This window comes from Dipodomys merriami, unplaced genomic scaffold (assembly GCF_024711535.1).
Source record: "Dipodomys merriami isolate MVZ:Mamm:240054 unplaced genomic scaffold, mDipMer1.0.p SCAF_16, whole genome shotgun sequence".
NCBI classification, from domain to species: domain Eukaryota; kingdom Metazoa; phylum Chordata; class Mammalia; order Rodentia; family Heteromyidae; genus Dipodomys; species Dipodomys merriami.
The window spans coordinates 15,897,501-15,912,551 of record NW_027202937.1 but is presented as its reverse complement, the minus strand read 5'-3'; the positions used below and the strand labels follow the sequence as shown (position 1 = coordinate 15,912,551).

Here is a 15,051-nt window from a genome sequence, read left to right as displayed (position 1 = left end):
TTTAGAAACCTAAATTAGCACATTTAAATAACTGAAGTACTCTGTGGAGAAATTTCAGGTACCATTTTTTTGCAGGGCCCCATCTGTGGATAACAGCTTTTGGGGGCATTCCACCCATCAAGCTTAGACAGCCACACTCCTTGCAGGGTGGCTGTTTCTGGGCAGGGGAGACTGCGAGCTTGAGCTCTGTGTAGTATGGGGGCTTGAGCTCTATGTAATATTGGCAGATTACAGGATCAGAAAGATGCAGTCATTCATTTACTAACATATTTCCAGGAAAATGAAATGGTCTCTGCTTTTGTTTCAGTCCTATAAGGTATAGTTTCTAGGCACCCCGTAGTTAAGATTCCATACAACGGCTCCTGTTGCCTCTCCTGGATACACTCAATAGCATTTCTTCAGCATGATGATGCCTGTATCTTCTAGGCAATGAAACTGCTGGAAATGGATTCTTACTGACACAATAGTAGTAATGAAGTAAATAAAATCAAAGCCAGGAGTCAGGTGCTCATTTCTAGAATCCCTAGCTACTCAGGAGACAGATCTGAGGCTTGTGGTTTAAAACCAGCTGTGGGGCTGGGAAGGTGGCTCAGTGGTAGAGCGCTTGCCTTGCATGCCAGAGGCCCTGGGTTCAATTCCTCAGCACCACATAAGCAAAAAGAAAAAAGCCGGAAGTGGCGCTGTGGCTCAAGTGGTAGAGCTAGCCTTGAGCTGAAGAGCTGAGGGACAGCGCCCAGGCCCCCAACCGGACCCCCCCCCCAAAAAAAAAAAAACAACAGCCGTGTCAGGAAAGTCCATGAGGCTTTTATCTCCATTTAACTAGCAAAAAGTCAAAAGTGGAGTTGTGGCTCAACTGGTGGAGTGCCAGCCTTCAGTAGAAAAAGCCAATGCAGTGCCAGGTCCTGGCACAAATAAACAAAACAACAACAAAAAAAGGGGCTGACTTGGAACTCCCGATCGTCCTGTCTTTGGCCTCCTGAATGCTGAAATTACAGGCATGTACCACAATGCCTGGCTGTTAGCATTTCTCAAATGCTTGCTTTCTATATGTCAAGCATGAGTAATGGTGTGGGAAGATAGAGCCAGGTACATCAGGAATGCAAGCAGTCAGCTCCCAGAAGCTTATCAGAAAGCTAAGGTTCACTTTAACCAGCTGTTTGCTGCTCTAGGGGCTAGTTGCTGTAACAATTATAAAGTGAAGCTTTTTACATTTATAGGGAGCGCACAAATTTTAATCAAGGAATTCAAGTTTTTTTTTTTTTTTTTTTTTTTGTCAGTTGTGTCTTGAACTCTGGGCCTGGGCACTGTCCTGGAGCTCTTCAGCTCAAGGCTAGCACTCGACCCTACTTCCCTTTTTCTGAGTAGTTTGTTGGAGATAAGAACCTCACAGACTTTCCTGCCTAGGCTGGCTTTAAACCACAATGCTCAGATTTCAGCCTCCTGAGTAGCTAGGATTACAGGGGTGAGCCCCTGTATCCGGCTTAACTTTTTTTTTTGTTTTGTTTTTAAATAAGGAAAAAATGGCACTATGGCTCGCACTTATAATTCTAGTTATTTGGAAGGGAGAGCTCAGGAGGATCGTGTTTTGAGGGCAACCTGGGCAAAGAAAAATTTTCAAAACTTTATCTCAACAGAAAAAGCTGGGCATGGTGGCATAAACATGTCATTTGCTAAACTAGGAAATATAAATAGGGGATCATAATCCAGGCTGGCCAAACAAAAAGTGAGACCCGATTCAAAACTAATAAATACAAACAAGGGCAAAAATCTTTATCATTTAACTTTCTAATGAAAAGCAATACAATTTTATGACTAAAATTACAATTACACATTCAGTACAGCCCAGCGATGGAGGCTCTCATGCTTGCAACCCAAGCTATTCAGGAGGTTGAAGGATACAGTTTTTAAAGCCAGACTAGGTAGGAAAGACTGTGAGACTCTTATCTCCAATGAAGCACCAAAAAGCTGTGGCTAAGGGAGTAGAACGGTTGTCAAACCTTGGGCACAGAAAGCTTGGGGACAGCAGTCAGACCCTAGTTCAAGTCCCAGGACTGGCACCAGTGTAATAGAATTGTGAGCAAAATAAAGGCATATATGACTTCAACTATATATCAACATATTCATAGGAATAATTATAGAAAAATATGCCCAACTGATAAAAAATAATTATCTCTAATAGGACAAAATTATAGAGAAAACTAAGTTTTTATTTTTAGAAAAGATCATTTGATTATTTTATGATTAAAAAAGAGAAAAAATATAAGATTCTAACACACTGGCAGGCAGCAGAAACACACATAAAATGCTGATTGGATGCTTGTAACCATTTAAACAAAATTTAGCCCTGGTTGGAGCAGGCACTTAAGAGTTTAGTGTTGGGGTATATTTCTAAATGTTTTAAAAACAAGGCACTACTTTTAAAATGTGACAGTGGAGATCCAAGAAGACACATAATGCTTCCCTATTTAACCAATAATGTTACACATGCAGCTTGTAGAGGAAATAATTCTGATTAGCTGGCACAAAAAACAGCTCTTTGAGCCTTATTCCTTCACACGTAGACATCTGGAAGATGAACTAAATCATTTGGCTCTCTAGCCTTTTCAAGATGCTATTTGTAACCTTCAAGTAATAGTTTTTAAATTAAATAATATTACCCATGTAAAGATAATGAGAGTTTCACATAATTAGTTTTACCATCTATGAATAGTCCTATTAAGTTATGAGATGATTTTTTTTAACTTTTGAAATGGTGGCGTTTGAATCCAGGCTCTTGCACATACTAAGCAAGTCTCTACTACTGCACTATATAACCCAAGTCCTAATAGTGAAACTTACATGAACAAATGTGATCCCACCTGCCTTAGTACCACTATGCTAAAACTCCAAGACCCAGTCTTGTAAAAGAACCTGTTGTTATCATCTAGTGTCAGTAGATGGCAGCAAGGCACCAGTTTGCATGCTTTCCACACTGAACCCATTAAAGAACAGCTTTCACTAACAATTAGAACCTAAACAAGCCACTTAAAAAAGAACTTACTGATGAGCCAAATTAAATCTATCTTCACTAATAATCCTGAGGAATTTTTTCTTTAAAAAATACTTCGGAAAGAAAGCTTAAGTGGCTGGCTTTTACAAATCCAGAGCTTGACACACTACTTCTAATAAACTCCCAAGTACTTAAAAAAAAAAACCCTGCAAATCAGTTTACGATTACTACCATAGCCTGTTTCCTGTACAACTACAACAGAAACCTGGCCTGGTATTGAGTAAAGAGGAAAATGCTTTGAAGGTTGTCGCTCTTTTCTAAATTGCCAGGAATTTTGTTTCTAAAGCAGCAATATCTGAATTCCCATTCAGGGTATGTAATAGATTTATGTTAATAAGGTAACAAAAGCAATCAGGCAACAAAATGGCAATCATCAGAGAAAGTAGTTCTGGCCTGGTGCTTCTAAAAGCTCTGCTGTGACAGTGCTCATGGTACTGGCAATACACTTAGCAATGCCAGTGGGCCAGGGGTAGTTATCACCTGTCCTTGAGGCCTGGCTGGTTTCTTTCAAACGCTGCTCTGTGGTTGGTTGGCATTTGCACAGTTGGCCCAAGCTGAATGTTTTCTTAGCAATTTGGTTATTACTATTACACTGTCTAAGAAGTATTTGTTATGGCTCCTCAAAAATTATGGCAGGGGTAATTTCCCAGGAATAAACATGGGGAGGTGGCAGGTTGGGGGGTAGGGAACCTTTGTACCTATAGTTCTTTTTCGGATGTTTAAATCTGCTCACATATTATTGATGCAATAGCTTTTCCAAAGCCTGAACTGCAGGGCTCAGGGCTACACCATGCAACTACGACTTGGGCTTCCTTTGCCAGAAGCCATTCTACCAGAAGAATGCTTTCCACCATTTTGTTTTCCACTTCTATCGTTAGTTTTCCTCCCAAGAGTCAACACTTCCTACTCTAAGGAAAAAGCAGCCAACAGTCATCCTATTGCAGGCCTTATTGATTTATTGACCAGGCATAGTAATTCAGCTTTCCTTGTGCATTCCAATGGCCTGAGTTGCTTGAAAAGCTGGGAGGGCCTAGCTCTGCCTTTTGGATGCACTCACACACACATTACTTGGAGTAATAATCAAGAGGAAAAATCAATTTCCTCTAAGAGTCTGTGTTTCTTAACGGTTAGAGTGTGGGCTGAGGCAGAGGGGTCAAGAGTTTGAGGCCTTCTTGGTTCACTGATATGCATCTAGAGTTCTTTTTAGCTGAGCAGCACTCATGGCTTTTCACAATCTAGCTTCAAAAAACTTTCCACAGCTCTTCTCTCAAGCATTTGAGGCACACTAATTTGTCATTTGGGGACATTATTTCTACTCTTGCCCCCTTCCCCCCCCCCCCCCCCCAGCAGTCCTGGCCCTTGAACTCAGGGCCTGGGCATTGTCCCTGAGCTTCTTTTGCTCAAGGCTAACACTCTACCACTTGAGCCACAGTGCCACTTCTGGGTTTTTCTGTTTCTGTGGTACTGAGGAATAATCAAACCCAGGGCTTCATACATGCTACGCAGCCACATTCCCAGCCTAATTTCTACTCTTTGGTGAATGGTATTCCAGTCCTCCTGGTTCTAAGAATTCCATTGGGACAACCTTCCTCCTCTCCAGCCTCACTCTGGTGAATGGCATTTCCTTTCTGTCTTGCCTACTTTCTCTCCCTCCATCCCTTCTTTCCAAGATGGAGTCTTTCTATATAATATAATCCAGACTGGCTTCCGACTCTTGACATACCCCTCCCCCGCCTTCCACATCAGCTTCCAACCTCGTCTCCTTTGTCTACTCAGGATTCTAGTTATTTACTAGTCCATTTGGTTATCCAAGCCATGGAATTAGAAGGCACTCATCCATACTTCCACTTTCTCCAGTGGGGAATGAGGCAGGGACCATTGAGAAGGAAGCACCCAGTGACTAGCCAGGAGCAGCTGCTCAGGAAGTGCTTGCTCCACTCTCTATCCATCTCCCTTCCTCCTACCCCCTCCCACCCAATCACCTTCCTGGCCGGGCTGTCAGTTATGTGTTGGGGGAGGGGCCAAAAGGGAAGTGTGGATGGGTGTGGTGACAGGAAGCTAAAGGATGCCAGGTTCAAGGATGTTATGAAACAGAGTGTTGGGGGTACTTTTTTTGTTTTATCAGAATCGAGAACAGAGGAGAAAGCAGCACAAGAGGGCTATCTTGGCAGCACAAGAGCAATCCCTTTTCTGGAAGGAGAAGAGAATTCCAAGGGGGTACTGCTCTTCAAAGGGCTTCACAGATGGAGTGTCTGAGTTCTTAAGCTAGATTAGGAAAGTGGAGCTGACAGAAGTCTACCAATGGAAAAGGAGAAAAATTCATTTCAGGTCTGGGAGACTCCTGGAGTTCAAGTGGAAGTTAAGGAAGAAGGTGAGGCAAGCAAGATGTACAAAAAAAGGGAGAGATAGGTCAACAGAGACTCCCACAGTCCACCTGGATATCTCATTGGTACCAAACACATTCAGGAGCTGGGTGGTCAGATTACCCTCCCCCACCCCCAGGATGGCAGGGTTCCAGTCTCATTCCCTCACTCACTACCAGGCCTGAGGTTGATTGGGGAAGTGGGAGGTATCTTTACTTTGCCTTTCTTCTGGGGTACCTGTGTGCTAGACTGAAGGACACCTCCCCTAGGAGAGATCATGAGCTCTGGTTAATAGTATCTGCTTGGCTGCTAGAACTTCCTCATACTGTAGGGTGGAGGGTGAGAATGCATTAGGAATCAAGAGTCCTGGAAATGAGTTTCAAGTGTGACGCCACCTTACCGTATTACTTCTGAGAAATCACGTAACCTCTCTGGGTTCCCATTTCCCGTCTCTAAAATAGAGAACTTCTGCCTCTCACCAAAAAATCATGTAATAGTGATCATCGGAAATGGGGGGAGGAGGGGCTGGGAATGTGGGTTAGTGGTAGAGTGCTTGCCTAGCATGCATGAAGCCCAGAAAAAGCCAGAAATGGCTCTGTGGCTCAAGTGGTAGTGTTAGCTTTGAGCGAAAGAAGCTCAGGGACAGTGCCCAGGCCCTGAGTTTAAGCCCCAGGGCTGGCCAAAAAAAAGGAAAGAAAGAAAGAAAGAAAGAAGGAAAGAAAGAAAGAAAGAAAGAAAGGAAGGAAGGAAGGAAGAAAGAAAGAAAGAAAGAAAGGAAGGAAGGAAGGAAGAAAGAAAGGAAGGAAGGAAGGGAAGGAAAGGAAAGAATGAAAGAAGAAAGAAGAAAGAAGGAAAGAAAAGAAATGGGGGGGAGGAGGAGCATGCAACGTACTTCACAATGATGTGTGCCTTTCTCGTTGGCTCTAAGACTGTGCTAGTGTGCATGTGTAGTGCCCCAAGACAATGGCTTTCCAGAACCAAGCTGCCAAAGTATCATACTGAACGTTTACAAACCCCCAAAAAACTATTCTATGGGCCCACCCTGGCTCTCTAGACTAAGGCTTCCTGGGAGGAAAGCAGCCTGATTGATTTTGAACCACTGAGTCAAGTGGTGGTGGTGGTGGGGACTGAAAAGAGTCACCTAAAAAACTAGAAAGGTTCACACTCAGTAGGAAAGGGCTGAGGTTTAACACTGACAACAAACTCAGATCTCATTCATTATTAGATCCCTTGGCTGCCCAGGGTGAGGTTGATTTTGTTCCAGGTAAACTTAGAGGTTCTCCTGGGTGAGGCACAGTTCTTACAGTCATTTCCCTCCCCAGTGAGATGACTCATCTACAAATGAAGATCTCCTGTTGAGCCCTTAAAAAAAAAAGTCTCCCTTCTTTACTCCCTTAATTGCAGAACAGAGAAAAGAATGCGATTAACTCTCCATTAGCAACTCAGGGATCACGCCGCTATACTGGCTCAGAAAAAGAATGGCCCTCTCAGCTTCCAAGAGCCCAAAGTTGGGAAAGGAATGGGTTTGCCAAAGTGGCTGCGTATTTGACAGCCATACCTAGACACAGAGCTGCAACTGACCACACCAGAGCCAAACTCTGTTGTCTGAAGCCAGACTTCCTTTTTGTCCTGAGATGCTGTTTAAATCAACGATGCTTCTAGATTGGAACTTTCTGGAATAAACACCACAAGGTCAGTCCTCTTTGGGTTTAACACCAAGAATCAATGTTGGTAGTGGGGGTGTAAATGAATAATTTAAATGACAGTACAAAAAAAGCCAACAGATACGAGCATATGAGAAGTGTGCTGCACAGCAGGGCTTTCCAGAACAAGTCAACTGGTAGGAAAACTGGGAGACTAGGGCTTATCTGAGATGAAAGGAAACCTAAAAGGTATGCATAACAAGTAATTATAATGCAAGGGCTTTGTAGCCTCATTTAGGCAAAGCAACTGCACAGGGCATTTTTGAGGCAACTGGAGAAATTTGATAATAAAATCGGTTACTCACCAAAGGCTTGCTCATTTTGTAAGTTGGTGACAGGCCTGAGGTTATATAAGAAGTTGGCCCTATTCCTTAAAGGATGCACACAGAGGTATGCAGGGCAGGCTGATTGACATATTTGGGTGCTTGTTTCATCAAAGCCTTCTTTTCATCAAAGAGAAATCAAAAGTAAACAGATGAAGCAAACACAGCAAGACTTTGCTAATTATTAAATCTCGGTGATGGATTTATGAGGGCTCGCCGTAATGTTCTCTTTACTTTGGTGTATGTTTGAGATTGTGTCATAACATATACTTTTAAATGAAAAGGCACGACTCAAAATGAGAGGCATCAATACATGAACAGAAGTAAGGAGGCCTGAGACGGGGGTGGTACTGTCTTGGTAAGGAAAATCAAAATAGCAGGTACTCTCAAACTTGAGAGCTCTCAGCAGAGAAAGATTACCTTTCATCTTGATGGAGAATTCTCCCAGTAGATTCTCGAGCTCCGCTTCAATGGTGCACATATTCTGGGAAGAGCAGAGGCCATGGCATTAGAGCTAGCTTTTCTTCACATAGCAACTCAAAACATATCACCCATCCACAGAAAAGCAACCATTACTTAAGCTATAGGAGACACTTAGGTGTTCCCAATGAGTTGCCCAGCAAAGGCTTTGAGACATTCATTCATTCATCTGTCCATATGTTTATTATCTATAACTAGTTGTGCGAAGGAGTTTCAATTCAAGATGTCAGTTTGTGAGTACAACGGGTCTTGCTTACTGTCACCCCTTTCTCCCCCATCCAGCCTTTGAGACATTCTTGACATTCTTGTTTGAGGCTACAGGATGTGTTAGGACAAATATGAACAAGTTATGAGATACTAAAAGCATTCTGACAAACCCCAAATGTAGGATATTCTCTAAGATCTGATCTAGACCCTCCAACAAAGGCAGAATCATGGGAGGAAATTCTAGGGAAAGAGACTAAACAGGTATGAGAACCAACATTTGATCATGCCATCGTTGGCAAGATAAACAAGTAACCTGAAAATTTAAAAAGCAGTATTTCATCAAATAGGGAAAACTTGAAAACGGATAAGTCACCTGCTGACTGTTAATTTTCTTAGCTGTACAGGGCTATGTGTGTGTGTGTGAGCTGATGATGCATACATATGTAGGCTACTCTGAAGAAATCTATACTATATGTTAAAGAGCCTGCATGAGCCACTGTAGAATGCAGACTTATTTCAAAGCATTATATAACACATGCATTTTTTACTTGTCATCAAAAATGAACAAAGCAAAGATGCATGCTAAAATTCTTATGAGGTAAAATATCATGATGTCTATTATTTATGGTCAAGTGGCAGAAGAAAAAAACTGAGTACATGAGACAGAGAAAAGTGAATGTGGAGGACATGTTACCAACTGGGTAATCTATATAATCTGTGTATGATGTTCTATATTTTTTAATTACATTTATTTATTATTTGTTTATTGCAAATTTATTATTTATTGTTAAACTCCAAGCCTGGCACTTGCTAGGCACACAAAATAATCCTAGGAATTGTCCAACATACCCTCATCAAGCAAGTGACTTCATTCATGACATCTGATCTCTGAATAAAGACTGAAGGATAGTGAGAAGTCGGGCTTTAATAATTTAGTCTCTTCATCAAAGGCACTGTTAATAGCTGACTCCAGGAGGAGTGAAGATCTTTGTGTCAGATACTTAGGCCTCATAGACCATTAAAAACCAGAAAAACAGACTTCAGTTCCTGGTTCTTTATCTCATCTCCTTTAAGATAAAAAAAAATAGTCCTCTCTCTCTCTCTCTCTCTCTCTCTCTCTCTCTCTCTCTCTCTCTCTCTCTCACACACACACACACACACACACACGTATAAAACTGTAAGCAGGATGGTTTCTGATATCCAACACTGACAGCAGGAACAGCCATCTTACCCACAGGGTCTGTTCAACCTTCAGGAATAAAACTAGATGAGGCTAGAGATTATTTGAAAGTGCAGTTAAATGACAAATCTTAGGGCACTATGTCTAATTTTATTTAAACAGTTCTACTGATGGTCTTGCCTGCATGATTTATTTCTTTATTTTTAGGCTAACAATAAAGCTTATCTCTCTAGAGAGTGGAATGAGGTTGTGAGTTGCTGTTCTCCTTGTTTTGTTTTCAGCAGTGGCCCATGAATCAAATCAGCCCCAGGGTGGTGGTGTGGGGGGTCTCGAATCTAAGCAGGTCAGCAGTTGGTACCTCTGTGTATTCTTTGTAGCTCCGATTGATCTCTGACAAGCTCTCTCGGGCAGCCTTGCTGGCAGGGGAAGTGGCAAAGGCTTGCTTCATTTTGCTGGCACCATCTTGGAGGCGTCGTTGGATACAATAAGCTTCATAGAGTTCATCTACCTGCCAGAATCAAAACAGGAAACACAAAGATTTAAATATCTGTCATGCTTGGAAGAAGTCAGATCATTGGTATCTGCTAAAGGCACTTTTTTGTCCTCTGCAAGGAGGATCTTGTAGAAGCATTATTCACTTGAAAGACTAATCATTTCTATTTTCACCACTGTCATCTATTTCCTGTCTCAAAAACGCATTTTATTCTGATCCCGTTTCCAAATTGTACAAAATGAAAATCTCTCCCCCCCTCTTTGAGGCTATTGTTGTAGTTGTTTAAAATGACTTGGGTTGATTTGTTCATCTATAGTGGACTGAGGGAATAAGACAAGAAAGACCAGAATCTTCTATATATGGAACAAACACTGGAAGAAGTTATAGTTTTATACTTAGGTGTAAATTTTATAGTATTTAAGGTTAACATCACTTTGTTTTTAAGAGGTATTGTCCCAAGGTGATATTTACACATCTAGATTCAGTGATTTTTAAAAAAGAACTTGGGACTATGCATTGAAAACAAAATCAATTTTTTTGGTATTATGGGGTTAGAACTCAGGGCCTTTCCACTCAAGCCACACCCCCTTCCCCAGTTCTACTACTCTCAGATAGAGTCTTACATTTTTGCCCTAGCTGGCCTTGGATCATAATCCTCCTCCCACTGAGCTAGGATCATATGCCTGTAAATTCCTGTGTATAAATCATATCATAATTTTAAAAATAAACTGAAAAAAGAAAAGAAACGTTAACTTGGCTACCTCTCTAAATCTATGTTTCTAAATAATGATATGCTGTTTCAGATGACTATTGGTTTTATACATTACATAAATCTGATAATCATGTAACACTTCTAAGGCAATGATTTTCAGTCTAAATTGATCCTTGAACTTCAATGACCTAACAGCATATATTGAGTAAAAGCAAGGCTGTGGGTGTGTATCTTTTAATGCTGAGGACAGCACCCACAACAAAGAATTCCTCTAATGTACCAGGAGGGCTGAGATTGGAAAACCTTGTCCTAAATTTATTCCGCCTGATGTTTATCTCTATAGAATTACGTTGTCTTCAGTTATGCACGCACTAAACCAAGAGCCATTAGCTACAGGAATTTCGGTAGATTAAAAAAAGGACCATATGATCCAGCCATTGGCAAAAGCAAATGAAACCCATTACTTTGGAAAGGCAGGTTCCTATCTAGAACTATCTGAATTTTTATTTTCGTATTAACTTTGTTCTTTCAAAAAAGGCTTCCATTTGATCTAGAAGAGGGCAAGATATGTAGGTAGGCAGCCATTGTGTTTGATCCTCTGAAGGTGAAGAGCGGAAGACCTTAGATTTCAGACTAGATTCTCCCTTTGGCACTTCAGGCAAAATTTTAGCCACCCATTAAAAATTATTCCTACTACTAGCTGGAATATAAATGTTACAATTGCTTCCTCCATAAATAGGTCAGTGGTGTTTACAATGTGAAAGGTTGAGACCAAAAATTATTCACTTGGTTCAAGAGAATAATACTTTGTTGCTATTTAGTTCAGTTTTGCTGAGGGGAATGCCTACATTCTGAAAAAAATAATCTTTATTCTTCCTGGTCAATAGATCTATCTCTAGTGAAGAGGGAGAGATGAGACTGAAAAGTGGGCAGATCTGTCAATAAGATCTTTTGATAAGTGTTTTCTGTACTTAAAACTAAGTGAGCTTGTTAAAATGCTGAAGTGCAGCCCCACACTGAGACACTGAGTTGTTAAGTCAGGGCTAGGCTAGGAATCTAAAATTTTAGATGAACATTGTAGATTCTTCTGATGAAACTTAACATTTAGTGTTCATACCTTTTCCACAATACCTTCTTACAGGCGTTTTTGTTTTTGTTTTTTTCCTCCAGTTGTGGGGCTTGAACTTGGGGCCTGGGTGCTGTCCTTGAGCTCTTTTGCTCAAGGATAGTATTCTACCACTTTGAGCCACAGTACTACTTCTGGTTTTCGGTGGTTAATTGGAAATAAGGGCCTCACAGACCCCAGGCTGGCTTTGAACCTTGAGCCTCAAGCTTCCTTAGCTAGGATTACAGGTGTGAGTTACCAGTGAATGTCCAGATGTTATTTGTTCAGTGTGGCAGAGATAAAGCCAATTTTAGGTTTGCCTCAGTAACAAACATTTTTCAAAGTGAGAATACAAAAGTACTTATATATACATACATATATATATATATATATATACATGCATGCACACATTAGAAATATACATACTTATATACATATATATGTATATATGTACTAAGCAAGATCTACTAAAACCTTCAATCCTATTACTTTGAAGAGAGGTGCATGGGTATGGATAGAAAGGGTACTGCCAATGGCTTTCCCAAAGGGAAAACTTCTCTGCCTTAGACTGATAATTCCTGATTGTGCCCAGAACAAAGGGTGGATAGTACTATAGATCTCAGACAAGTTGGACCAGCAGTTAAACATTTACAGAATTCAAGAAAGGATATGTGGAATGTCATCTTCCATATAAGAAAGAGTGGAAGGAACCATGAACCCAAGAAAGATCTAGGGAAAGCACATGAATAACCAACAATCTTTAAGTAATTAAAAGGTCTGCATCCAGAAGTTTCTGAGCTGGGTGCTGGTGGCTCACACCTGTAATCCTAGCTACTCAGGAGGCTGAGATCTGAGGATCATGGTTCAAAACCAGCCTGGGCAAGAAATTCCAGGAGACTGTTATCTCCAATAAACGACTAGAAAACCGGAAGTGGCGCTGTGACTCAAGTGGTAGAGCATTCACCTTGAGCTGAAGAGCTGAGGGACAGTGAGTGCCCAGACCCAGAGTTCAAGCCCCAGGACCGAAAAAAAAAAAAAAAAAAGAAGTTCCTGAGACATAAGAGAGTAAAATTAGTGGAGGAAGCAGCTTTGTTGTAGATAGTGTGCTTCCATCTTATCTCTAATTGCACTACACTGAGAATGCAAACCCTCTAGGACACATCATGCCCGCTGTAAGGAAGCACTTAGGAAATGACTACAGAACTGAAGTAGAGCCCAAACTGAGTTAGCTTATTGGGCTTTATATTCTTATTTTCCCTGCATCTATGCTGCCTATTGAAGGCCATAACTGCTAATCAGCTTAGGAGTCAATTGGATAAGAAAGTCTCCATAGACTGGATGCTATACTCTGGCCAAAGGTATATTGATCCATTACTGAGGGCTACAAAACAAGCAAAGACATCAGGAACTTCAGTTACCTTACTAATGTGAAACTCCAGGCGTCTCATGTATCGTTCAATTGTTTTAATTTGCTGGAATTAAAAGAAGATGGTTAAGAAAAGTACAGCCATACACAGTTCAACTGACTGAGATCTGTGATAATATTTTTTTATTATCTCATAGGCAAAAGTACCAGGAGACACTAAATATTTTCTCCTTTCCTACCATTTTTTGTTGCTATTTCAGAGATGCTCGAATATCAATTTGGAAACTATTTTTCAAAATATCCAATATTCTGAGAGATGAATTATAATCCTGTGTTTACCTGTAAAGGAGTCCAACCTAGTGGATTGAATTGGATTTCCAGCAGGGAAGTATTATTTCTTCACAATATTACACACACACATGCGCACACACACACACACACACACACACAAATATCTTTTTATGGCACTACTATCTTTTTATGGTTTGAACTTGGGTTTGAACTTGAGTTTGAACACCTGCTCAGTTTGCTGTACTAAGCTGGTACCCTATTACTTGTCATGCCTCTAGCCTAGATTTTTGAGGTGGAATCTAGCAGTTATTAATGCTGGGCTGGCTTCAAACTATGATTTCTGCCTCTAAGTCATTAGGATTAGAGGCATGAGACACCAGCACCCAGTTTTATCATAATCTGTTTTATTTGCTCTAAAGGGGCCTTTTTCACATTTTAGTGTCTCTGAAATGGGGGTGCATTTTGTAATTGCTACTGGCCGAGTGGCAGGTAGTTGCCCATGCATGTTCACAGAGAATCATAGTTGCACATATGCCATCTCTGCTTTATAAATATTGTTATGACATAATTGCCCTTTAAAATATCTTCAAAAAGAGTACACTATGATTCAGCATTGAAATTATTGTGTACACAGCAAGGTGTGGCAAGAGAGCAGCCCTAATATACAACCAAAAAGAAAGAAAGAATGTCGCAGTCAGTCTACAAAAGTTTTGTTGGTAAGAATATAAATATTACATGAAAACAAGTTTAGCTGAAAATTTTATGCTTTGAATGGCACTGATATAAATGTGATATTTTCCCATCAAAGTCAACTTAAATATGATTAAAAAATATAATGTAGCTAATATTTAAAGATAGCTTAAATAAACGGCTTCAAACATTTGGGACGTTTTCAAATCTGTATAAATACTGAGAAACACTATAATCTAGAAGCATTTTTCTGGACTTGAACTTAAACACTTCATTGAATATATATATATCATTGCACATATTCATCATTATCAGACAAAATTGTGATTTTTTTTCCAAGATTAGAAAATACCTGTTCTCTAAGTGTGTGTGTGTGCGCGCGTGCGTGCGTGCGTGCCAATACTGGGGCTTAAACTCAGGGCCTTGGGCTCTTGCTTAGACTTTTCTGTTCTCGACTGCCACCCTACCACTTGAGCCATAGTTCCACTCCTGGCTTTCTGCTAAGTAACTGAAGATTAAAAAAAACAAAAATCTCATGTGCTTTTCTGCCTGGGATGGCTTTGAACCATGATCCTCAGATCTCAGCCTCCTGAGTAGCTAAGATGACAGGCAAGAGCCAGCAGTGTTGCCTTCTCTGAGACTTTACTATCCCAAAGAGGATTTCATTAACATCTACACAAAAGGCAGATTTGTTTATTTATTTATTTATTTTTTGGGTCCGGTCGTGGGGCCTGAACTCTGGGCCTGGGCACTGTCCCACAGCTCTTCAGCTCAAGGCTAGCACTCTACCACTTGAGCCCCAGTGCCACTTCTGGCTTTTTTCTTTTTGCTTATGTGGTGCTGAGGAATCGAACCCAGGGCCTCAGGCATGCAAGGCAAGCGCTCTACCACTGAGCTACCTTCCCAGCCCTGCAGTTTTATTTTTTAACAACATCCCAACACAGAATGATAACTTACCTTATCTAGGTCATACAACACACCCTAAAATCAAAGAGAAGTACATCAATTAAAACATGTTTTCCTCAAAAATGCTATCAGTATTAATACAGTAGCTGAATCTGCCTTCTACTCTTAAATAATGATTACTCC

The 15,051-nt window shown here is 40.7% G+C and overlaps 1 protein-coding gene across 6 annotated transcripts in view; it reads right to left on the bottom strand.

The window, feature by feature from the left end:
- Ripor2 (RHO family interacting cell polarization regulator 2) overlaps positions 1–15,051 on the bottom strand; it is a 180,307-nt gene that overhangs the window by 35,841 nt on the left and 129,415 nt on the right. For all 6 annotated transcript variants that reach the window (XM_070024447.1, XM_070024443.1, XM_070024446.1 and 3 more), the window contains exons 5-8: positions 14,920–14,943; positions 13,034–13,087; positions 9,664–9,813; positions 7,859–7,922 (exon numbers count right to left, since the gene is read on the bottom strand). In XM_070024447.1, the coding sequence (XP_069880548.1) occupies positions 7,859–7,922; positions 9,664–9,813; positions 13,034–13,087; positions 14,920–14,943 (292 nt within the window). The remainder of the gene's footprint in view (positions 1–7,858; positions 7,923–9,663; positions 9,814–13,033; positions 13,088–14,919; positions 14,944–15,051) is intronic.